General features: G+C 36.7%; 2 protein-coding genes and 1 long non-coding RNA gene across 3 annotated transcripts; 1 reads left to right on the forward strand and 2 right to left on the reverse strand.

The window, feature by feature from the left end:
- Positions 1–1837: 1837 nt before the first annotated feature.
- LOC118349419 (protein FAR-RED IMPAIRED RESPONSE 1-like) lies at positions 1838–2839 on the forward strand. Its single transcript, XM_035693833.1, has one exon. It carries the CDS (start codon positions 1838–1840, stop codon positions 2837–2839), a length of 1002 nt encoding a protein of 333 aa, XP_035549726.1.
- Positions 2840–6908: 4069 nt separating this feature from the next.
- Positions 6909–8468, reverse strand: LOC109000284. The gene is made up of 3 exons (XR_001997689.2): positions 8459–8468; positions 7162–7333; positions 6909–7064 (listed from the first exon to the last, which is right to left on the reverse strand). It is a non-coding gene; the product is annotated as an uncharacterized LOC109000284 (long non-coding RNA).
- Positions 8469–11597: 3129 nt separating this feature from the next.
- Positions 11598–12671, reverse strand: LOC118349458 (germin-like protein subfamily T member 1). The gene has a single exon (XM_035694104.1). The coding sequence runs from the start codon at positions 12601–12603 to the stop codon at positions 11935–11937; it is 669 nt and encodes a 222-aa protein (XP_035549997.1). The 5' UTR covers positions 12604–12671; the 3' UTR covers positions 11598–11934.
- Between the last annotated feature and the right edge of the window lie 12698 nt (positions 12672–25369).

Below are 25369 nucleotides of genomic sequence, written 5' to 3' on the forward strand. Positions count from 1 at the left end.
AAGCTTGATTAGAAGTTGTTTATTAGTGATCATAGTTAATATTTGAGCTTATTTAATTTTGGTTGCTTTAAAAGTTGTTTATTAGTGATCATAGTTAATCATTCCAATGAATTGACCCGTCCGAAACATATATTTTTTTAAGAGTATAATTAATTAGAAGAAAATGTGGCAAAATAGAAGACAGTTTCATGTCAACAAAAGAACAAAATCTCTTAAACTTCATGTGTAGTGAAGACCAATTTGATTAAACAGTATGAGAACAAAGCAAACCTTTGACTTCTTAAATAATAGGAAGTCTCAAAATATGGCTATAGCATAGATAGGATGTTGTCAAAGTAATTGTTTTTGCAATATTCATAAAAAAAAAAAAAAAAAAAAACTAAATGTGTCCAATAAGTGTCTTGCAATAGTTTCATGAAAACACTATTAGAAACTATTCCGAGCACTGAGATTAGAATATATTTTAACTCATTTTTTTTGTTCTTGACAAGTAGAAAGACATGAAAATAGACTAACTAAATACTTGCTACATGATTCGATGGATTCCATGAATTGGAAATATCTGTTTCTGCTCACTGAGAGTTATTTGTTTCTATTTTTTCCGTTCAAACAATAATTGTACGTTTGTATTTCATTTATGTAGAAAGTGCTTATGTTTTCAGATTTTGCATTACGTATGAGAGTTTAATCTTTATTTTTCTTCTTTTGCCATCTTGGAAGACTGGATAGAAATTATCAGAAGACATTCTTAGCCTTATTGTGATAGGAGAAAACGAAGATGGAATGCATCCTTTTGATATAAATATGCCCTACAATTTCCCGAGTACTCCAGTAGACTATAGCCCATTTTCTGATTCATTTGAGGTATATTTATTTCAATTTTTATATTTCAAAAGTTAACATGTTAAATTTTTTAGAGTCATCTAATTTTCCCTAACAACGTGCCTGTTGCAGCAGATGCCACCTTATATGTCCTACCCTCCGCCGAGTAATCCAGATGACTTGAGGCAAGAAGTGCCCCCGACGTCAACTGTGCCAACCGGTACCACATTTGAACAAAATCTTAGAAGTACATCACGGATGACTGCTGAAAGTTGTCTTGATGCCGACGGTAGTGCAGTTTTGCCTTGATTATAATCATTGTAATTTTGTTTTGATGCTAATCTATATGTTTCCATTTTTATGCATGGTCTTCGACATAAATGAAGATTTAGAGGGTACCACTGTTGTCGAGGATGATGAGGTACGAGTTGAAGCACCAAGATCTGGGATGGAATTTGACAATATGAAAAATCTTACAGCCTACTAGAAGCAGTATGCGAAGCAATAGGGTTTTGGTGTACGGACACAAAGGACTAGGAAAGATGATGAAGGGAGGCCTGTGTACGTGACTGTTGGTTGTGCCCGCGGCGGAAAGTACAATCCTATGAACAATAATATCTCGAAGCCACGACCAACAACTAGAACGGATTGTAAAGCGAGAGTAAATGCGACATTGAGCAAGAATGATAAATGGGTTTTCACCACTGTTGAAAATGTGCACAACCACATAACTGTGAGCCCCAAGAAGACAAGATTCTTGCTATCTCACAAAGATCTAAATGAATACAGTCAAAAGATCCTCGACCTAAATGATCGAGCCGGTATACGAATGAACAAGAATTTTTATTCTCTTGTCGTTGATGCGGGGGGTTTTGAGAATCTTCAGTTTCAAGAGAATGATTGTCGAAATTTCATTGACAAGGCTTGACATTTAAGGTTGGGTAAAAGTGGTGGCGAAGCACTTAATCAGTATTTCCAAAGAATGAGAGATCGGAATGATGGGTTCGTTTCTAACATGGACTTGGATGATGAGGGAAGGTTACTGAATGTATTTTGGGCTGATGCTCGGAGTCGAGCGGCGTATGAGTATTTTGGAGACGTAGTAACATTTGATACAACGTACCTAACAAATAGGTATGGGATGCCTTTTGCTCCATTCGTTGGTGTTAATCATCATGGTCAGTCCATATTATTAGGAGCGGGATTGCTTTCAAACGAGGACACTGAAACTTTTGTGTGGTTGTTCCGAATGTGTTTGGATTGTATGAATGGTCGGGCACCCAAAGCCATGATAACCGACCAAGATCGGGCAATGAAGAGTGCTTTTGCCATTGTATTCCCTAAAACTCGTCACAGATATTGTTTATGGCATATAATGCGCAAACTTCCAGAGAAGTTAGGATCTCATGCGCAATTCAATGCGGGGTTGAAGATTGACCTTCAGATTGCAATATATGACTCACATACCAACAATGAATTTGAGGAGAGCTGGGGTCAAGTAATTGCGAAGTATGATCTCCACGGCAATAAATGGCTTCAATCCTTATATGAGGAAAGGTCTTTTTGGGTTCCAGCTTACTTGAAAAGTGTATTCTGGGCTGGAATGAGCACAACACAAAGGTCGGAAAGCATGAATGCATTTTTCGATGGGTATGTCCATTCCGATACCACGTTGAAGGAATTCGTCGACCAATTTAATAATGCTCTTAGAAAGAAGGTGGAGTTAGAGACAATGGCTGATTTCAATTCTAACAACCAAACTATTCCCTGCGTGTCCCATTTTAATATTGAGAAGCAGTTTCAAAGGTTATATACAAATGCAAAGTTCAAAGAGGTACAAAGAGAGTTGCTGGGCCTAATGTGTTGTAATTGTTCGTTGGTAAGCACAGAAGGGTGCATTTTAAAATACCAAGTGTTGGATGAAATATCTACTGATGACCACATCAAAACACTCAATTTCTGTGTTTACTATAACGAAGAGGAGGTGGAGGTCAAATGCACGTGTGCACTATTTTAGATGAGGGGGATTCTATGTAGGCATGAACTTAGAGTTTGCCAGTTGAAAAAGATTAATGTGCTGCCAGATGTATATGTGTTGGATCGTTGGAGAAAGGACTTAAAGAGGACATACACCTTAGTCAGAAGTAGTTACGATGACCAGCGGGACAGAGCAGACGCACGGAATTATGAGCGGGTGCTTAAAAGATGTTCGAAATTAGCGACCAAAATATCCTCTGATAATGAAAAAATCAGTGCTTTCTTGCATGTTGTTGATGAGTTTGAGACAAAATGTGAAGGTTCAACACTAGAGTCGGCATATGAACAAACGAAGGCCAAAACAAATGTCGTCTTGGATAAGGGTAAGAAGATACTAAGCCCCAATGTGGTTCGAGGGAAAGGGAGACCCCCAAGTAAGAGGAAGGTTCCACCAGTGGAAAAGTTGGCAACAAAGAGAAAGAAACCGGTATTTGCTTGTCTAATTTTGCATTGTTTTAAGTTAGTATTATGAATCTAATATGTGTCTATTTATGTTTTGGACCTCAGACTTCTAGGAAAATCTTGGTAGATGAAACACAATTGGGTGAGACACCGGGATCTGAACAACACCAATTTGATGATGGGGTTGATGTTGGAACACAAAACAACATTCTTACACAATCAACTCCAGAGGTTAATTGTGTCTTTTCAATAACTGACAACCATGTATGACATCATGATGCACACTTGTAGCCCTACGATTGTTTTATTTCAGAAGTGTCACCATCTTGATGCACACTTGTAATCCCATGGTGATGAGAAGCCACATTTTTTGAAGCTCTTGGAGAGGGTATGTTGTAGTTAAAGAGGAAAATCTCATGTCCCTTTTGAAAATGATGCAATCTTTCTATTTGAAAATGATGCAATCTTTCTGTTTTTTAAAGGAGAAGCTGGAATTTTGGAGTTCGGGGAGTAACTTGACTCTGGGGGCCGTAGCTCATTCTAATTATCTCGCATTTTTTTTCCCCGTTTAGTATTATTTTGCATGATTGGCTCTGTTGATTTTTCTCTAAAGTGTTATTTTTAGATACTTGTATTTCTCATTGATTTGTCTTTATATCCTCTAACATTGTATGATTGTATTTCTCAGATCTGCCGCCGTGATTGAGTTGCTATTTTTCTGTCTTTTAGAGGGTTGGGTGGTAGTTTTGTGGCTTTATATCCTCCTAGTGTAGTTTTGGTATCCATGGGTGTATGCCAATGGTAAGGTTTTTTGTGGAGATGCAACGAGTAATTTTTTGTACCTCTTGGAGATCAAAGGTGTTTTGGTACCATGAGCCAACAAGTTTTGGAGGTTGATGATGATGCAACCGAGGAAAATATCAGATTAAATTACCTAAGGCTTGCACTGGTTAGTGATCTCTCTTTTAAGGTTAACATCCTTGAATGGTGTTTTTTCCATTGCTTCATTGTCAAAAGTTCTTGTCATTAACTTCAATGGGACAATGGGTGAGAAATCTTATTAGTGATTCTGTGGAAGGCAGCAATGGCTTCTTTTGCTTTGTAATAATCACTTGTTTCGCTGGTGGAAGGCAGCAATGGTTGTTTTTTATAACTTCCTTGGTTTTTATATCATGCAGTTATATTATTCTACAGGTTATATAAAGTGACCTCCATTAATTTCTTTTGCAGTTTTGAGTACTGCTAAACAACTTCACTATGATCTAACTGGAAAAACTGAGATTGATAAGTATACTTTGCGGGTAAGAAAATGGAAAAAAGATACACATATATATATATAATATATAAGTCTACTGAATCATTTCCAACAAAGTCTATCCAACTGCCATTTTAGAATAATAGATTGATTTATTTTTCAATACTTTTAGATTTGGTACATTTGATTCAGCAGAACTGGCTGGGCAATGTTAATTTAACTAGTTTTTGTAATTTCTATCATTATTGTGGGCTACTTATAATTTTTGTATACCAATGCAGGAGACAACAACTGTAGGACACCAATGAGTTAAGTGATAAATAAGGTTTGGACTTGCTATACATATTTTCAACTTTTATGAATCTGATTCTATGAGTTATGTTGTTACAGAGCTACAATATTAAAGAAAAGCTAAATAGAGTCATCAATAACCATCTCGGTTTCTATATGTACTTGAAAATGAATCTGATCCTATTGCCATTTTCCTTCTCTTCTATATTCATAGGGAATATATCTACGATCTGCACCACATCAATTCTTGGTAATCTTAGTTCGCAGTCATTATTCAGTTAGAACCTTTTTTTTTTTTGTTAGTTTTTAAGAGCAGCATATATGTTCTTATTTATCTAAGGAAATGGCTTACATCTCCTTTGCTGAATATCCCTATTTCTATCTTATTTTGTGATACCTTATGTAAGCCCCTAGCATAATAGTAGTAATCATATTTATTCTTTTAGAGTGAAGTTGCATTGTTAGAAAATAAACTACTTATGTTGAGGGACATGTTACTACATGTGTCACTTGTGTAAAAACAACATTGACTGATTTATTTAATTTTTATGTTGAGGGACTGCAGTAAGATTGGGGAACAAATTCACTGAAACGGTGAGATGGAAGTTGAGGAACAAATTTCACTATAAGGTATTCATAAATATTCACACACACAGTCTCTCTCCCTCTCCCTTAAAATGCTTATTAACAAGTTTTGCACTCTCTCCCTTAAAATGCTTATTAACAAGTTTTGCACTATTTACTCATTAACCCTTCAGAAATCTGTTGCACTTTTTTTTTCCCAGGTATTAATCCCACTGAGGAGGATAATGAGAGTTGACCTAAGTGAGAATGTAAGGAAGCCATGAGCAAAGTACATAGACTGTGTGTACTTGGGTCTATTTATGTTCTGGTTTATATATCAGTGCTTTGGGTTGCCACCAATGTGAGAATGTAAGGAAGCCATTAATGGTGTACATAGAAGTAACAAGTTGGGTCTATTTATGTTCTGGTTTATATATCAGTGCTTTGGGTTGCCGCCTAAGTGAGAATGTAAGGAAGCCATGAATGGTGTACATAGAAGGGAAAAAGTAAGGAAGCCATGCATGACACGTTCCCACCCTCTCAATTAATATATCAGGTAACGTAAGAGGAATGATACACATACAACCGTAAAGGTAAGATGTTAAATCAATTAACTTCATACGACTTGAATTCATTTCCAGAGAAATAGAAAGAATAACATGTACAAGAAACGCAGGCTCTTCATTTCTAATCAAAATTAATATAAATGGGAAATACTCCATTGAAAAAATAAAAAAAGATTACAGGTCTATACAACTGATAACACTGTCTTTCTGATCATAACACAGGTATTAAAGTTGCACTATTAAGTCAGCTTTCGCCAAATAGATCCCTTGGAGGCCAATAAGCACTTCACCTTCGGGAAAACAAAACCTGCCTTTGGGGGGTTACCTTCAACAAGAGAATTCTCGTATATCTCTTTGCACTCTTGCACTACCTGTTTGACACATAAAGCCAGACAATATCAAACCTGCAGAGGACAGATTCCAAGCCTCTTCCTCCCAAGCAATGCCATCACACACAGCTAAATGAAATAAAAACAAACGACATCGAATTTTGTTTCTTGTCATGCAAAATAAGAAAATGTTTTGGTTCAAAGTCAATCCAGGGTCAGGTTCCCAATTACAGAACTTTTGGGGGCATTTTAAGCCCTATACTAGTGGTCGAAGGAGACTATCCCTAAACAGTCCCCAAAGTTACATGTTCAAAATTTGATAAAACACGAAACACATTCCACGACAGTTTATACACATATATATCTATAAACATGCACCATCTGGACCCATATAAATATGCCCCATTTGAAAATCAACTTTTGTGAACATGGTTTCCACTTTCAACCATTCATGCACAAGCTGTTTCTACTCAAAAATTACATAATTCTACACAACGTGCTTTTTACATTACATTTATCCAAACCAAGCAAACAATTTGTATTTTTACATTACATTTATCCAAACCAAACAAACAATATTACAAAGGTGATAATCCAGTACAAACACAATAACTTTTGCTTTTCCTTTTTCAAATTCTTCGCTATCTCTCTCACTTTTTCTTCCCTTTTCCGAACGGCATACTCGCGGCGTAATACATCATCCCATGTATTACGCCGTGAGTTCTGTTTTAATAACATGTTCTCCACTAACAACTGAAAAATATCCGCCCATACGAAGAATTCACACCTCGCATCTCCCTGCACACAGTACGAACTCCCAAATTAATATGACACAAAGTACAACCCGCAACAGCAAATCAATTAGTTTAATATGACAAATATTAAGTTGTTTTACCGTATTATATTTGGGGCAGGCAAAAAATCTCCTTCCAGGATTTTTCTTAGTGTAGGACGTCTTTAGTGGCGTTTTCAAACCACACCAACAAGTTGGTGACTCCATCACAAAATCATTATCTAAAGATGATGATTGAGAAGATGCCATGGTGATTCTGTCAAAGGAAAGATAACTACAAACACAAGAGTCTATCTCATATGAACAAAATTGAATACATAGTAATATTGCCTAGTGAATGTCTGATTAACTAAGACCATCATCAAATTTAAACATAACTTGATTTCAAGTAACCCAACACTAGCAGCTCATTATCATGTTTATGACAATAACCACACACTTCCATGGAGATAAAAGAAGAAAAGTCAGAAAGGTGCAATGATCATCATTGTCTCTCCCAAGATATGAATAAGAAATATGAACTGTAAAGCGAAGGGAGCCTCACCTAACCCTCTCAAAGACCAAAAAAGCCTTACTAACTTGCTTTCAATGTCAAAGCAAAACCAAGAACATATAATTGTTCTTTCTCACCAAAGGCATGAGAGGCTATATATACATATAGTCAGCGCATTATGTATATAAATGATAAATCTACTCTCTCGTCTTAAGCCACCTAATTCCAAATTAAATACAAGAAGAAAACATAAAGAGCAAAACAACCCACAAGACTCGCAATTAATTACCAGCTGCATCAATCATGTTCATGTAACGACAGATCCATGAGCATGTGAGATTTGGTGTAACACATTCCAAAGATGCTTCATTGGCCCAATACGCCGAGTAGTTTTTGGGGGGTAGAGAGAGAGAGAGAGAGAATTCCTCTTGAGAAAAAATAAAAAGGAATTAGAGGATTCCTATGGGAAACAGAACAAACAAAAGAGGACAAAGAGTTTCGCCTCAACTGGATATGATAGAGAATTGTATCCACTTGGCTTTCACCTACAGCTTTATCTCTTTCACCTTTGCTTAGTTTTTAGGATTTAATCAAAGGCAACCAACATGGATGAAAAACCCAACTAGGTTTGTCCCATCAACATCCAGACAAGGAAAACAAAGTACTTATATTCAATCAGCTATTTCCACCTTCATTAATAAACTAAAACTAGCCAGGATAGAATGCAACCTCCAATCTCTACCTAATATGCATCATCCAGAAACAACACCATTAATTTCTAGAAAAATACCATTAACTTACAGCTCATATAACTAAACCCTAGAGGAAAAAAGATGATGTAAACACAGAGAAAAAAAATAAATGTATGACTAAACCCTAGAATCAAAGAGGAAAAAAATGTAATACATGAAAAAGCTTCACCCCTCCCACAGCTCTGGGCTTCGCGTCGATGGATTGAGGGCTTGAATCTGAGTGTGTCGAACACAGAGAGAGAGAGAGATGAAGAAGAAACCTTAGAGAATAAAAAAAAATCTTAGAAGAGGAGAAGAAGAAGAAGAATAAGAAGAAGATATAACCTGCGAGGAGCTCGGCCTTCATTTGAACGGAACTCAAAATCGCAATGCAGGGCCTCCCTTAGGGCAGAGGAGTCTCGGGGGTTCGGGGAAAATAAGGAAAGACAGAGAGGGAGGAAATGCGGGGGGTTGGGGGAGAGCGAATCTTGAAGAAGAAAGTTGAAGACAAAAGGGGCGGGAGGTTGAGGGAGGGGGGAGAGGAACGAATGTTGAAGACGAAAGGGGAAATTCAAAATGAAACATAAAACGTGCATTTGGGGGGGGGGGGGTGGGGCTTGGGACACGTCATGTGTGTAAATGAGTGCAACAAACAGTGGATGTCAAATAGAGTTTTTCTAAACAATATAAGACAATCCATTTTTTCTTTTCTTTTGTTTTTTTTTTTTAATAGGAAAGCACAACGCGAGAATTTTATTTTTTATTTCTTTTCACTGAGAAAATAGATTTAATTAAAATAAGAACCTTGATTTTTGAAGTAGTTCAAATTTGGATTGTTGTAAGACATGATTTGCAATATCCTGAAAATTGTTTAAGGTGGTCAATCTCGGTTTGGTTTGAAACATGCATCTCAACTCTTTTTTGTACGAGAAGATGCCTAGTGTATTGAAGCGTGCAGATGAAAATATGTTAGAGCCTTTTTAGAGATTTCATTACTATACATTCACGTGATACCAAATTTATGGCTGACATCCGCAACAAATTTACTTTTTCTCCCAACTACAGTTATTTTCTGCTCAAAGAAAAAACACACCCATTTTCCTCAGCATCTGGTCATTCAATGTTATATGAGAGCGCCTATGAGTTGGTCCTGGTGATTATAGTGGTACTGTCCAATCAACGTGCAACACGTATAGATTTTAGCAAATATAAAGTAGAATTCCTTGTAGGAATGAATCCTGTATATCTCATTTTCCCCCTCACGCAAGATCTCTGCTTCTCCCCTCTTTCTTCACCGTCTCTCTCTATCTCCTTCGAATTGGAAGATCTGGTTTTCACCCCCACCCATTTTCTCCTTCGCTTTCCCTCAAGAAGCAGTGAGGACTCTCACTCCCCAGTCGATCTCAATTGTTCTCCTCTCAAGCCTAAGGGTATGTTTGGGGGATGAGATGAAAATTTTGTGTTTTGTTTTGAAATTTAAAAAATTATGTTTTAATATTATTATTGTTTTGGGATTTGAAAAATGTGTATTGGGATTTGAAAAAGTTGAATTATTTATTATATTTTGTATGGAGATTTGAAAAATGTGTAATGATGAGATAAGATGATATGAGAATTTTGTGTTTTGTTTTGGTTACCAAACCTGCCCTAAGTGAGGACTCGCACCTCTCTCTCCCTTGCTCTCCTATAGCTGAAGCTGAAGTGTATTTAGTGCTATGTGGTTTTATTTAGCTATTACAATTACTAATTTGCACTTTTGGATTATATCCAGATAGTGAGATGAGATGAAATTGTTTCAAATAAAAATTAAAAGTTGAATAAAATATTATTAAAATATTATTTTTTTAACATTATTATTATTTTGAGATTTGAAAAAACTGAATTATTTATTATATTTTTTATGAAAATTTGATAAAATTGTAATGATGAGATGAGTTGAGATAGTTTTTCAATCCAAATGAGCCTATATGTACGTGTGAGTCGATAACTATGTTTGAGTTCTTGAGTACTACAACAGAAATGATTGACTCCAGAATTTTCTAGAATATTAATTATCAACGCAAACACACTCATAATATTGCCGATTGGTTGAATTTTTTGGGTGAATTTTTTGTGCATGAATGTTTGAGGTGCTGAGTGTGGTTCCTGAAGAAGATGGGTCATTCCAAATCGACTTCGTGACTTGTTGAGATGAGGGAAATCGACAAGTTCGCGACCTGTGGTTGTTTGGATAGAGAGAGTGCAAGAGAGAGAGACTGGATCTATCGAGGTTGTGGAGATGAGAGAGAGAGATTGAAAGGGGAAGCCTTCAAGAGAATGAGACAAAAACAAAGGGAAATGATCTAAATGTTCTCAACCCACACCCACAAAATTATGTGAATCTCTTATGTGTCCGTTTCTTATTGGCTGGTGTAAATTATAACTTTACTCCGGTTCCAGTTTGAAACTTTTCTCATATTATTTTTCCCACTTGACAAGTATGTAATTTTAGAATTTTTTAGCATTTGACAAGTACATTTCTAATTTCTGGATAGTCTTTGAATCTTGGTATTTTATAAACTTTATTGGTTATTCGAATTAGTAGGTTTGGAATAAGCTAACGTTGAGAATTTTAACATCCAATATTTCAAATCATAACGGTACTACTGTATATGAATGGTGCTTAGATATAAACTGTAACTTTTCCGCTAGATATATATGATACATTTTAGTTGTTGTAATGCGAAGGCCAAATTGTCAATTTTTTCCCAGACCCACCCATTATTATTAATATTTACCTATTCATATTAATGGGATTGGAAATGCAATAACAAACCGCATTAAATAATTTCTAATTCATAATTAGAATGATATATAATATAATAAAAAAATTTCAGTTTTTTATAATTACGACATTACCTAAATTCCGAAAATGTCAAGAATTATTGATTAATCTAAATTTTGAAAATTATTTGCTATTAATTATATATGGGATTTTAATATTTTTTTGGTATGTAATTTATTAGTTTTCTAACTCAATAGATGTCTGGACCAACTTGATCGCTCCGCTCTTTTAACCAAATTAATTTTGTGTGTCAGAGCTTGAAGCTCCCATCATTAGAATGCCTTTCGTTCATTGACACGTTTATCATGACTATTGTTTTGGTTCAATGTCATTATGTTAGGTTGTTTGTTATTTCCAAATCATACTTGAGTGTCTTTTGATACGCTGAGGAGATATGCTGTATATGATAAATTATCTCCTTGTGAAGAGTACTATTATTTTTGTCAATTGTAGCACATAGATCAGAAAATAAAAGAGACTAATCTAAAAGTGGATTATTAATTATAATCAACCTGAGAATTCCTTCCACTTCATAGTACAAGAGACCTTACAGTTACTGCATAAGAGTATGTACCCAGAGAGTACTGTGTCCTCCTACTGTAAATTAGCCTTTATTTCCTTATTTAATCATAAGCAACCATGACTATAAAGATAAACAACCTGAATAACAACACAAGCATTACAAGAATTGAACTTCAAATCAACAAAATGAATCAATGCAAAGAATAACAACAAAAGAATAGGAGGCAGGCAACCTCAAATCAAAAGCATTACTACAACACAATTTTAATATAAAGGGGAGATTATCTGGAGTGGAAGATCTTAGCTCAAGAACTGAACTTCGACTTTATAGATTTGACAACCTTTTCTTCTACTTGGAAGGCCCTCGTTAGAACATCATCTGGAATCGAGGGTGTTGAAGCAAAGAGAGTAAAGGGTAGGACCACAGCCCCAGGTAACTGACTGTTGAATGCCGCGATGGTAAGGGCCTTCCCTACTCCAACGTTCTTTTGGAAGTGTACAAGTCCTCTAGGAATGACAAACATCTGCCCAGCAGTCAAGACTTTAGAGTGATACACATTCCCAGTTGTCACAAACCCCACTAGTAGCTTCCCTTTGATAATCACGCCGCTCTCGGTTGCACGAGGGTGAGAGTGGGGTGGATTAACTCCTCCCGGAGCAAAGTCCACTCTGTTCATTGAAATCCCAAGCGTGTTGAGTGCAGGAAAAGTAAGGACATTACCTCCAGTGACGTTCGAGCCAAAGATGTTTGATGTGTCACCCACTTTGGTTAAACCATCAAAGAAGAAATCGTCTGAAGTTACTTCTGAGGCAGGTTTGCAAGGGAAGCCATTAACCGATATAGAGGCACTCAGATCCGCCACACAGAAATCCTGTAATGAATCGGGGTCGGCTGCAAAGGAAAGCAAGGGGAGAAGCAACAACACAACGAGGTATGACAGCATGTGGATGTGTGAACTTGATGGAATCTTCATGGCTGCAATCCGCTATTTGTTTTTAGAAGTAATGGGTTTTTTTCCCCTTTTTGAAGATGGGATACTGGGATACTCCAGAGGTTGGGAATTATGGTTCCTATATATAGAACTTTTCCTCTCCTGGAAACCCCACAAGTCTTCATCTTTATCATTTTTATTTATCCAAGGAAAACATCATATCGACCAAGTCAAATGATGTAGGGGATACAAAAAGTCCAGAAGATCAAGTAGAAAATGAGTTCGTAGCAGAAATGTTTTTTCTTTTTTTTTTTTATAATTAATAAGAATTTATTATCAAGAATAGGCACAATCCAAGTACACAGGAAGTATACAAAAGAAATACCTACTGCACACTAGAAAGCAGGAAACTACGACAGAAGCAGATTAGAAAAGTATAAGCTTTTTGACACATCTGGAAATTGGTTGGGTTTTGTCAGGGAAAAATCTATAAGCTTTTTGACACATTTGACACACCATTGAATTAGAAAAGTATTTGGAGTTCTAATTTTTACCATCGAATTAGAAAAGTATTGGTGTCCTAATTTTTTTTATATCTTAATTAATGGATTCCATAACAAGTCGTGTGTTACACATCAGGCTTGCAAATAGCAAAACTCTTTCGTTAGAGATTACAAGATGCAAATAGTAAATGTTAGATGTCGGTTGAAAGATAATCTAAGTTATTTTCCTGGGACAAGATCAATTCAATAACTTGGGCAGGTTCGTGAGCCATGATCTCAAGGACACGGAAAGCAGTTCACGAAATTTAAGTTGGCATGACCTCTTCCTGCTGTTGCAGAGTTTTATTGACTCCTTCAACGTTGTGAAACTGAAATTACTTTCTATGGAGATATTTAGTCATGGAGAGACCAATTACTAGATTTCCAGATAGCCTTGAATGGGCCTCTTTTCAACGATAAAGTAGCTGAGGAAGTGCTTCCTAAGAAGTTTTCGCACTGTTATCTGCTATGATAAATAATAAAACCATCAAAATTACAATAATTAATTTGGACTTTCTATTTATTTATTTTTTTTCTTCTAATCAAGCATATTATAGATAATAAAAAGATGCAAGATTTAAGGAGGATCCTTTCCTCTATCAATATACAAAAACAACTAGGAATTTGTTCTTTCTATTTATTTAGTGATAAAATCATATATGGTGGAGCAGCATAGCCGATCACCTAATTGAACGATTCTGCATTGCGTGGTTTGACTTGGAAAGGGTGCTTATATTTTTAAAGGTTAGGTAGCAGCAGCCTCACATTAGATGGTGAAAAAATCAGCTCATGAAAGCTAGGAGCCGTACATTCCAATTAAAAAGACATTTTTTATAATTTGACCTTTCTCTTCAGACGATATTATTGGTGTGTACACACACGTACATGACATTGCAAAAATATGTACATCACAACTGCATAATAATTTCATCACTTCACACACGGCCACATAGAACATAATTTCATTTCATAGTTTCATCAACAATCATTTGCAAGGTCAGTCCATAGAACCACTTACAGGACATAGTGGAAATTTCTGGATGATCAAGGCGTCTTGAGTTCTACTGCTGGTCGTGAGCGTTCCCGTTAGTGTCAAGAACCCTAGAGAACTAATGGGATGAAGTCGAAGATATGGGTTCGGAAGTGATAAGTGTTGAGTTGAAGTGTTTGAGATGGAGTCTACTTTGGACGGCATCGTTGGAGTGAAGCAATGGATTAAATGAAGCCCCAAAGCTCACTGTTTCATGGGGTAGGAATTTAATGTCGTTTTCATTGTTATATTTAGCAGTGTTGTTTTTAGTTTGAATGTGTAGCGCATCATTGGGGGAGTGTCCTAAACGGTGCATTTTATTACTGTCGTTTACATTTCTGTTGTGGGATGTAAATTTATCAAAGGGAAGAGTTTGTTAGAGTGGGAATATAGTCAAGTGAGGGTAGTGGTGGGGGGTCCAGAATCTTTTGTAGTGAAAATCTTGGAGGAAGGGAGACCTCGAATGCTCCCAATGTGGCAATACGATACTTCCCTTTGAGGAATCTCATCCTACACCTTGCATGTGTTCCTTTCTCTCTTCGTGTTCTTGACAGCCCATTCATACATCCATCCACAATACAAACCTGCATCTGTTCTTATCACAATCATCACATTACTTTATATCCATATTACCCACGTTACCTTCTTTAGTCCTTGAGCACTCTAGGAAGAAGCTAACAGTTAGCGGGTGAGGCGATGGTCCTTCGAGTGGTCGTGGGAGTATCAGACAGAGAGGGACAATGCGTGCATGTATGTGTGCACGCATTACTGGGATAGAGAGACAGTCAACACGAGAGGGACAGAGAGCATGAGAGAAAAAGCGAGGATGAAGGCTTTGTCTGATGCTTTGAAAAGCAACAATTATGATTCTGAGCCTATGCTATGATCGTGCGGTCGTCCGGTCGAGACAAAAGCCTAGAGGGAGGGATGTAACGCCCCGTTTCCGGAGGTCCGGAGAGTTAACTCTTAATACTTAAAATCAACTTAAATAATACAACTATAAAGTCCAAAAAATTCCATAAAACATTAGTCCAGTTAATTAAACCAAATATCTAAGTTCCTCCATGGGGACAATAAAGAAAACCTCAATAACATAAATTAAAAACTCTCCAAAACTCGAAATTATCCTTAACTCATCAGATCAAAAACAACCGAAAAATAAAAATAGTTTACTAACAACGACTCTTAAATAAGCACTTGTACCCTCAGGTATTTATTCCACTTCGATCATCATACCTTGCTAAAACTTCCTACTCTTGCTCTCCAACTAAACCATCAAAATTATCTGAAAAATATATGGAGATAAGGGGTGAGTTATCAACAACTCAGTAAGTAGAAAACATATACCAGTGTATAAACATGAGCATTTACAGAAATCAGAATGCAGAACAAAACATTTTCATTTTCAGAGTGCGGAAGCAGAAGATGTTATCAAAATATCAGAGCGAAGATTTAGAAATAATTTCATTCAAAATATTCTTTGGCGTAGCATAAAAGATCATCATCATCATCAAAACATCATATCAGAATAGAGGCCATGTATAATCCTCGTGGTAGGGTTGTGCATCTGCAGATAGCCAAGCTGAATATGAAACACTCTGTCACCAAGGTGTGCACTCCAAACAGAAACCACTACTATAACCCGTGGCAGGGCCGTATCCACTATTATTACCCGTGGTTGGGCCTTCCATTGGGGCGTTACAAATGGTATCAGAGCCTATCCCAACCAAAAATGTGGGACTTGAGCCGTGCCACTTATAATGGACAGGCCCGACGAGGATGTCGGGAATTTTAAGGGGGGTAGATTGTGATACCCCATATGATATGGATAAGGGTAGGTGGTGTATGGGATCCCACATTGCTTGGGAAGGAGAAGTTCTTATTCTTTATAAGGTTTCAATGGGGCTCCAATTGTATCATTGACTAGTCTTTTTGGAGAATAGGCCATGTGGTTTGGGCCTTCCATTGGGGCGTTACAAGGGATGACACAGGTTGGGTGGCTGGCGACCAAAAATTTCGACGAGAGAGTGCTACGGGTCAGAGAGAAAATGGGAGAAGCGATGAGTAACGGGGACAGAGAGATAAGGAGGGAAAGAAAGAGGCGTCATACGAGATGGGAGTCTAATCGGCCAGAGGTGGTGGTGGCCGGCGAGGCTAGGGTTACGACAGTGACTCACAGATAAAGAAAGAGAGATGGCGAGGGGTGTTCGATGCGGGGGAAAAATAAAAGAGGGGGGCAGAGGAGCTACCGGCGACGTACGGTGCAGGGTCCTGGAGGACAGCGACAACGATGAAACAGAGAGGTAGAAAATGAGAGAAGAAGAGTGTGTGAGAGAGAGAGCAGGAAAATCTGAGGAAGACAGTGAGATGAGGAGGGAGGGAAGCTCGCTGTGGATAGCATAGTACGGTGAGGTGGCAGCTGGGGTTAGGGTTTCCGAACACACAGAAGGCCGGGCATTCCGAGATAGGAAAAGAGAGTGTGTGATGATCGGAGAGGGAGTTGGAGGGGGACGGTCTACGGTGGTGTGTTGTGCTGGACTGGAGTGTGGTGGATGATGAAGTGTTAAAACTACATCATTAAGTTGCTGAATAAATTGTTTAACTAAAAATGATTTAAGTACTTAATTATATAGTAAATTTTAATATTTGAGTCAATTGATAAATTTTGATATTTTTACACTTAGAAAGATTTATATTGCAATTATTCCATATCAGAATAAATATCTCAACTTTACTCCTCTCGTATCATGCCTATATGTTACAGAGCATTTATGTTTTTAGAAAGAAATACATAGTTGCTGACATCCTTTTTTAGCATAGAGAGACATTACAACATAGGGACATTTTTGCAAAATCTTCATTGATTTCACAATCTATGGAAGGACTGACTATTGCGTGCTGAAAAGGGGGTAGGCTGGAAGGCTACAGCATGAACATTTGAGTTGATTAGCTGTTGGCACGAAATGCAAGTTATGGACAATGCAGAAAACACGCAGATGGACTGGAAAGAGCTATTGGCTGGACGTGCAGCAGGCTGCAACGAACTAGAGGAATTTTTCAGAGAGAGAGATATAAAAAGGAAAGGAAAAATCGTGAAGGGGTTCTCCTCATTATTTTTTTGGTTTTACATGTTCCTAGAGCTATAGTTTCAACGGGGGTATTTTCTCTTTGGTTTTTATTTTTCCGACTTTTAGAATAGTGTATTTTCATTTCCTTTCAGTGGATTTCCTTTGATTTTATTTCTTTTGCTTTTATGCTTGGATGGAGGTTTAGTATTTCTGGGATTGGCGCCATTTGAACTGCTTGGTATTTTCAGAGACCATTTGTTTTGCACTTGAGGGTTTATCTCATTTAGGATTTTTTTTTCTTCACTTAGATTTTAATATGGTTTTGCTTAGATTAATTTTTTATGCTAGAAATACCATGTGTAGCTAATTTCCGAAGCTTGGGTTGTGGAATGAGACTTGACTTGTTTTGGGTTTGAATTTAATGCAATATTTTGTTGATGAATATTGATTTCACTTGTTGCTACTCAGATTTGAATAGAAAATAGAGTGCGACTCTTGCTCTTGATTTGTTGTTGACGTAAGGCACAACAAATGCTTAAAAATTATCAAGGCTCCTCTCAGTTGATTGTTAAAGTGTGTTTGGTTAGTAAAATTGTGAATCCTTTAGGGAAATATTGCAAAACTTGAGCATAACTTTTTATCTTCCTTTTATCAATGCCTTGACCGGATTGTTAATCAAGAAAATATTCTAGAAACCAAAACAAGGAGAGTTCGCATACCCAACTCAAGTGTTTGTTAAATCATTTCTTTGGAATTGTTATTTTCAGCTTTAAATTAAATTTTCTATTTGTTTCTTGTAGGAATTAGAATTACAGTTTTCATCATTTAAAATACCAAAATTTTCAGCAACTATTTCTTTGCATGGTTAATCCATCTTTCTAAAATTTACAAAACTGAGATCCTCAAAGCAAAACCATATATTCCATTTTCATTAAATCTTTCTTTGTGAATATATTAATTTCCATTTTGCTCATTGTTTATACATACATAAAGAAAAATACAAAAAAGAAAGAATTTTATATTTCATTTTACTTTTTCACACTTCTCATACATCATCATACTTTCCAATTAAATTTCACAATGCTTTGATAGTCCTTTGTCCCTATGGAATATGATACTGGACTTATCCTTAATACAACTTGACACTTCTACACTTGGAAGCACATTTTAGACCGAGTCAAGTTTTTGGCATCGTTGCCGAGGACAACTAGTACTTATCAGAGCATTCCTCTACTACTGAAAGGGTGTTTGTAGAGCTGTGAACCTCTTCACAGCCTGGGTGATATCTGATCTTTTTTTTTTTTTTTTGCCCTTTTCTCTGTTTATTTTTCATTGTCTTTGATTTTATGCACTCGTGTGTATGACTGATTGGACTAGAGACCAATCATCTCGACTGATTAGGACAGAATCATTGGCATCTTTTAACTCTGCATCACTATCTCTTGAAACATCATCTGACACTGATAGCATCATGGCTGATGATGAACATCATGATAGGGAAATGATAAATCAAAACAGGACACTTAGAGAGTATCTACAACCTGTTAGGACTAGCACCCCTTCTTGCATCATTTTACCTGTTAATGCAAATGCTTTTAATTTTAAACCCATGATGATTTCATTGCTACCACATTTTCATGGCATGGAATCTGAAAATCTCTACTTGCATATCAAAGTGTTTGAAGAAGTTTATTCCACATTTATGGATAGAACATGCACTAAAGAGGTCATAAGATTAAAATTGTTTCCATTTTCCTTAAAAGACAAGGCTAAGACATGGTTGAATTCCTTAAGACCAATATCCATTTGGACTTAGCAAGAAATGCAAATTGAATTTTTAAATAAATTTTTTCCCATGCATAGAACCCAATACCTTGAAAAGACAAATCATGAATTTTTGCCAAAAGGATGTGGAAACATTTTATCATTGTTGGAAACGATTCAAAAACTTTTTAAATGCATGCTCTCATCATGGATACGAGAATTGGAGGATCATAAGCCTTTTCTATGAGGGTTTACAACAAAAAATGAGGCAATTAATAGAAATCATGTGCAATGGTGAATTCTTCAACAAAGGGCCCGAGGAAACCTTTGAATATTTTGACTATTTGGTTGAAAATGCCCAGTCTTGAGATGTTTCTGACTTGTATGATAGATCTGAAAATAAAAAATGTGTTAGTGGGGGTAGTAAATACCACTTGAAAGAATCTGATGATTTACATGCTAAACTTGCCTTAATGTCTAAAAAGTTAGAGTCTTTAGAGCTTAAGAAAGTCAATGAAATGCATGTTTTACCATCAATTTCTGAAAGATGCAACATATGTGAGGATCCAGGGCATGTGACTAATGCATGCCCAAAAATTCCTGCTTTTAAGGAAGTTTTGCTTGATCAATCCAACCCTGTGCATATAATTTCTAAGAATTTTTCTAGATCTTATTCTAATAATTACAATGCAGATTGCAGAAATCATCCAAATTTCAACTGGAAAAAATGAACAACCTGGGCCATCTACCCAATGACAAAGTCAGTACACCCCTTATGCCACAGCTAGCCAAGGCTCAGTACCCTCTTATTTTGCAAATCAGCCCCCTCCAATGCAGAAAAAGGGAGTGGAATACTCCATTCAGCAACTAACTATTAACCTACAACAGTTTATGCAAAATCAGACCATGATCAACAACCAAAATGCCCAAGCCATTAATGAGATTAGAGGGACCCTCACTAGAGTAACCACTACTCTAAGTAACCAAGAGAATGGCAAATTCCTAACTCAACCCCAACCCAATCCACAAGGGCAAGGTCAACCATCTTAGAATTATGGTGAAGAGGCCAATGTGAGATCAGTGAAAGCCATTACAACTTTGAGGAATGGTAAGGTTGTGGATATCCCTGCCCATAGTGCAGGAAATTCAAGTAAAAAAGCTAACCCTCCCTTAGTTAGTGGTGAGTCAAGCATTTTAGATCCAAATAATGATGTATGTCACATACCTGCACCTTTTCCACATCGTTTGCTTTCTTTACATAAAGAAAAACAGTATGCTGAAATCCAATAAATTTTTAAGCAAGTTAAGATTATCATTCCACTTCTTGATGCTATTAAACAAATTCCTATTGATGCCAAGTTTCTAAAGGATTTATGCACTGTGAAACGCAAACTAAATGTGCAGCAAAAGGCTTTTCTCATTGAGCAAGTTAGTGTCATTATTCAAAATCACAACCACCTAAGTACAAGGACCCTGGATCACCTACTATTTCATGTGTCATTAGAAATTCCAAGATTGGTCAGGCTTTGCTAGACTTAGGTGCGGAGTTTAATTTGCTACCTTATAATGTGTATGAACAATTGGGGCTAGGGGAATTAAAACCACTTCCATCATTTTGAAGAGATCCATAAAAATTCCTAAGGGTATTGTTGAGGACGTCTTGGTCCTAGTAGATAAATTCTATTACCCTGTGGATTTTGTAGTATTGGATATGAAGTTGTCATCCCACTCAAACTCTTCACCACCTGTGATTTTAGGACGACCATTCCTAGTGACTTCTAATACAATAATTAATTGTAAGAGTGGTGTTTTAAAGTTGAGTTTTGGAAATATAACTTTACAACTGAATATTTTGAACTTGTGCTAGCAACCTCAAGAACTTGAAGACGTTGAAGAAGTCAATGCATTGGAATCCTTACTTTATGAAAATTCTTTATTTAATTACAATTGTGATGAATATTGGGAGGATTTAGAAGACTCTCTTGATTTAATGGAATCCACTAATCAATTTTCTTCTCTTTGTGCTGTAGAAAATTCAAATGAGATGCAATAGAAGCTCAAATTTGAGCCACTACTAGCATTACAAGCCTTGACACAGCCCTCCAATGAAAAGACCCTAGTGCTGGAATTAAAGCCACTGCCATCAGAGCTGAAGTACGCCTACCTTGGACCAGAAATTTCCTTCCCAGTGGTGATTTCTGCACTCTTAACCCCTGACCAAGAGAGTAAGTTGCTGGAAATTTTGGCACAATACAAATCAGCCATTGGTTAGTCCATTGCTGACATCAAAGGTATAAGTCTTTTTATTTGCACACATAGGATATATTTGGAAGATGATTCAAAACCCACTGGAGAGATGCAAAGGAGACTAAACCCCACAATGAAAGAAATGGTAAAAAATAAAGTCTTAGAAATTGTTGGACATAGGCATCATCTATCCCATTGCTAATAGCAAATGGATTAGCCCAATCCAAGTTGTTCCAAAAAGAATCTGGTGTAACTGTGGTGGAAAATAACAAGGGATAATTGGTGCCTACTAGAGAGACCACAGGTTGGAGAATGTATGTAGACTATAGGAAATTAAATACCGCCTCTAGAAAGGACCATTTTCCCTTGCCTTTCCTTGACCAGATTTTAGAAAAAGTGGCGGGGCATGAATATTATTGTTTCTTAGATGGCTTCTGTAACACCCTGTATTTTAGTGTATTTTTAATGAAAAAATTATTTTTATTGATTCAAAATTTATTTTCTTGTTTTAAAATTTTTGGATTTTTAATTGGCTTATTTTATGATTTTTTAGTTTACGAAAATTATTTTTTGAAGTGCTTTCTTTAAATTAATTATTGTTATGCGTTTAAATTTCTTCTCAAATTAAATTAACTTGTTATTGGATTTAATTATTTATTTTCATTTTAATCACTGTGTTTGAATTATTTTATTTCACTTACGGTTTTAAAATCGTTTCCGTTGGATTATTTTTGTAACCCAAGATGTGAGGATTGGACCTCATTCATTTCCCTACATTTTCTCTTTCCTCTTTTCTTTTTCTTCTTTTTCCTTTTCTTCCTTCTTTTCTTTCTTTTCTTCTCTTTTCCTGGTTCTCTTCTGCGCGGCATCCTCCCCCCTCCCTCTCTCCGTCCGTTCCTTCATCCACCCAGCCCTCTCGCCGCCGTGCGCGACACCGCCCGGCCCACCGTCCTCCCCAGCTACCAGCGACCACCACCCTCAGATCTCAACTCCTCCCGCGCCGCCATTGGCCCCCACGCGCATCACCAAGCCGCAGCCTTCTCTTCGCTCGCGCGCCGCCGTCGCGCCACCTCCGGCCACCATCTCTTCACCACTTCATCATCGACCTCCTAGCAACCCAATGGACCCAACCCCAGCTCCGATCCATCACTGGTGAAGCACATTCAACTCCATTTCCGTTTTGGGTATTTTTTCACTTCAACCACCATTTGCGCCGCCACCCACGGCCAACCACCACCACCACTAGCTTCACCGACATCCCTAAGCCCTACCTTATCAATCTCGGGTCTTCGTTTACACCTGTTCAAAAGTGAGTTTTTGAGACCCACGGCCACAGTGCATTTGACACTATTTTGTTGCTGCGTTGCCGCTTCTAGCACCTCCGTGATATTTCAAAAATTATATTATAGCATTGTAAGTATTTTCCCAAAGAACTTTTGAGATTTAAATGTATTTCTGCGCTAACTCGTATTTACTGTTAATTGGTTGGTTGTTCTGGACTGAGTCCGAGTAGTAAGGGGGTCGGTTAGATTGGATGATGGAGTTTTTTTGTGATTGGTTTATACTATGAGATTTGTTGGCTGTTTTGGGGTTAAATATTGATGCTTTGAGTTTGACGTTGGTTATGGTAGATATTGGTGATTTTAGGAAGTGATAATATATTTTGGAATTATGAGGGCTTTAAGTTTAGAGGAATTAAAATAGGTTATTTTAGAAGGTTAGGCTTAAATATCGAAATCCTTGATTGATTGAAAACTTACGAAAATTATGTGATTATTTTTATAGGTGACGATTTATAGTTGACTCGACATTTTGAGGAAAATTCTGAAAAGCTAAGTTGTCCAGGTAAGCGGGGTTCCTATGCTAGGTTTTTATACGGATTATTGAGATTGAGGTTGACTTTTTAAAAACTCTGCATATTTTGTGATGAAATGAAAACTTGAGAAAAATCAACCTCGGTTGTTTATTTGCATCACTCATGAAACCTATACGAAAAAGAGAAAAATATTTTCTGACATGCATTGTGTAGACATGAGCAATAATTGACATGTTTCTGAAATATGCAAAAGAACGAATGTGATATTATTGAGATTTTTATGCATGTGATATGAAATGATTTGGATCTGTTTTTTATTAAATGGAAATGATATGAATATGTTTCGTACGTGTTTTGATATGATATGGATATAATAAATCTTTGGCATACTTATCTGTTCTGAATATGGCTTTGATATGATGATACTGGTTCACGTGATATGGTTGGTACCACCATGATATGATATGATATGATATGATATGAGTGCACCCACTTTTGAAACAAAGTAGTCGTTTTACGTGTTCTTTCCTGAGTGCACACTCGGGGCTCCGAGAATGCAAAAGGGGAAGTTCACCACATGATACTGTCTGGTTTGGCCACTGGGGATAGCACAACCCTACCACGGGGGTTAAAATGATATATGATATGATATAATAAGATGAAAATGTTCAGTTATGTTATGCCAAAGCATTTTTTTATATGAAATGGATCCTTAAATATAAATTGTTGATTTTGAGTATAAAAAGATTGAAAAGTCGCTCTGATTTTCTGATAACACGTTTTTCTGAGATCTGCATATAAAAATACAATGTTTTTGTTTCTGCATACTGAACTTTCTGAAAAGGCTCATGTTTACATACTAGTATATGTTCTCTGCTTACTAAGTTGTTGATAACTCACCCCTTATCTCCACAATATTTTTCAAGTGATTTGAATGTTTCAGTTGAGGATCAAGAATATGGAGCATGGGTGAGAAGAGTTAAGAATGATGGTTTAAGCATAGAAGGTTTATATGGGTATTGAGGATTTTCATTCAGTAAGCTTGTTGTGCTCTGATAATGTGATTTGTTGGGAGATTGATGTTCATATTAAGACTCTTTGTTGGGAGATTGAGGTTTTTATAGAAGGTTCATAAGGAATTTTAGCTTTATCTCTAAGCCTCTTTGTCAACTTTTAATGCATGATGTCAAGTTTGAATGGACCAATGAGTGTCAAAATTGCTTTGATCAACTAAAAAAATTTCTCACCACCGCACCTATCATTCAACTCCCAAATTGGTCACTTCCTTTTGAATTAATGTATGATGCAAGTGACTTTGTTGTGGGGGCTGCACTTGGAATGCAAAAAGATAAGTTGCCATATGTCATATACTATGCTAGTAAGACTTTGAATGCTGCCCAAAAGAATTATTCCACCACGGAAAAAGAATTACTAGCTATAGTCTTTGCATTGGATAAGTTTAGATCATATCTTCTTGGTTCACTTGTCATAATATTCATTGATCATGCAGCTTTAAAATTTTTATTGTCAAAAAAAGACACCAAGCTGAGGTTGGTAAGATGGATATTCTTATTGCAAGAATTTGATCTCACAATAAAAGAAAAAAAAAAAGAGTAGAAAATGTGGTGGCAGATCATCTTTCTCGCCTTACACCTGAAGTTTCTGAGCAGTTTCCTTTAATTTCTGATTATTTTCCTGATGAACAATTATTTTCAGTTGAGAGTTTACCATGGTATGCTGACCTTGTAAATTTTCTGGTCACAGGAAAAACTCCTCGGTGGACTGCTCAAGACATTAAGAGGCTGAAATCTGAACCTAGGTACTTTTTTTATGATGATCCATACCTCTTTAATTACTGTTCAAATCAAATCATTAGGAAGTGTGTACCTAATAATGAAATTTCAGGTGTCTTAACTTTTTGCCATACGGAAGCTTGTGGTGGGCATTTGTCAACCCACAAAACAGTAGCTAAAATTCTTCAAAGTGGATTTTATTGGCCCACTATGTTCAAGGATACCTTTAGTTTTTGCAAAGCTTGCGAACCTTGTAAAAAATTAGGAGGAATCACTCGGAGAAATATGATGTCTATGCAACCCATACTAGTGATTGAAATTTTTTATTGTTGAGGAATAGATTTTATGGGACCATTTCCTTCTTCTTATGGCTATTTATACATTTTGCTTATTGTTGACTATGTTTCTAAGTGGGTTGAGGTAGCCCCTTGCAAATCTAATGATCATCAAGTTGTTTTAGAATTTTTGAAAGAAAACATTTTTGCAAGGTTTGGCATGCCTAAAGCCATAATCAGTGATAATGGCACCCATTTTTGTAACAAGCACTT

Source organism: Juglans regia, chromosome 9 (assembly GCF_001411555.2).
Source record: "Juglans regia cultivar Chandler chromosome 9, Walnut 2.0, whole genome shotgun sequence".
NCBI classification, from domain to species: Eukaryota; Viridiplantae; Streptophyta; class Magnoliopsida; order Fagales; family Juglandaceae; genus Juglans; species Juglans regia.

What these genes read in the sequence shown, in the direction of transcription:
- LOC118349419 (XM_035693833.1), top strand. Translation starts at nt 1,838, where the DNA reads ATGGACTTGGATGATGAGGGAAGGTTACTGAATGTATTTTGGGCTGAT.
- LOC118349458 (XM_035694104.1), bottom strand. Translation starts at nt 12,603, where the DNA reads ATGAAGATTCCATCAAGTTCACACATCCACATGCTGTCATACCTCGTT.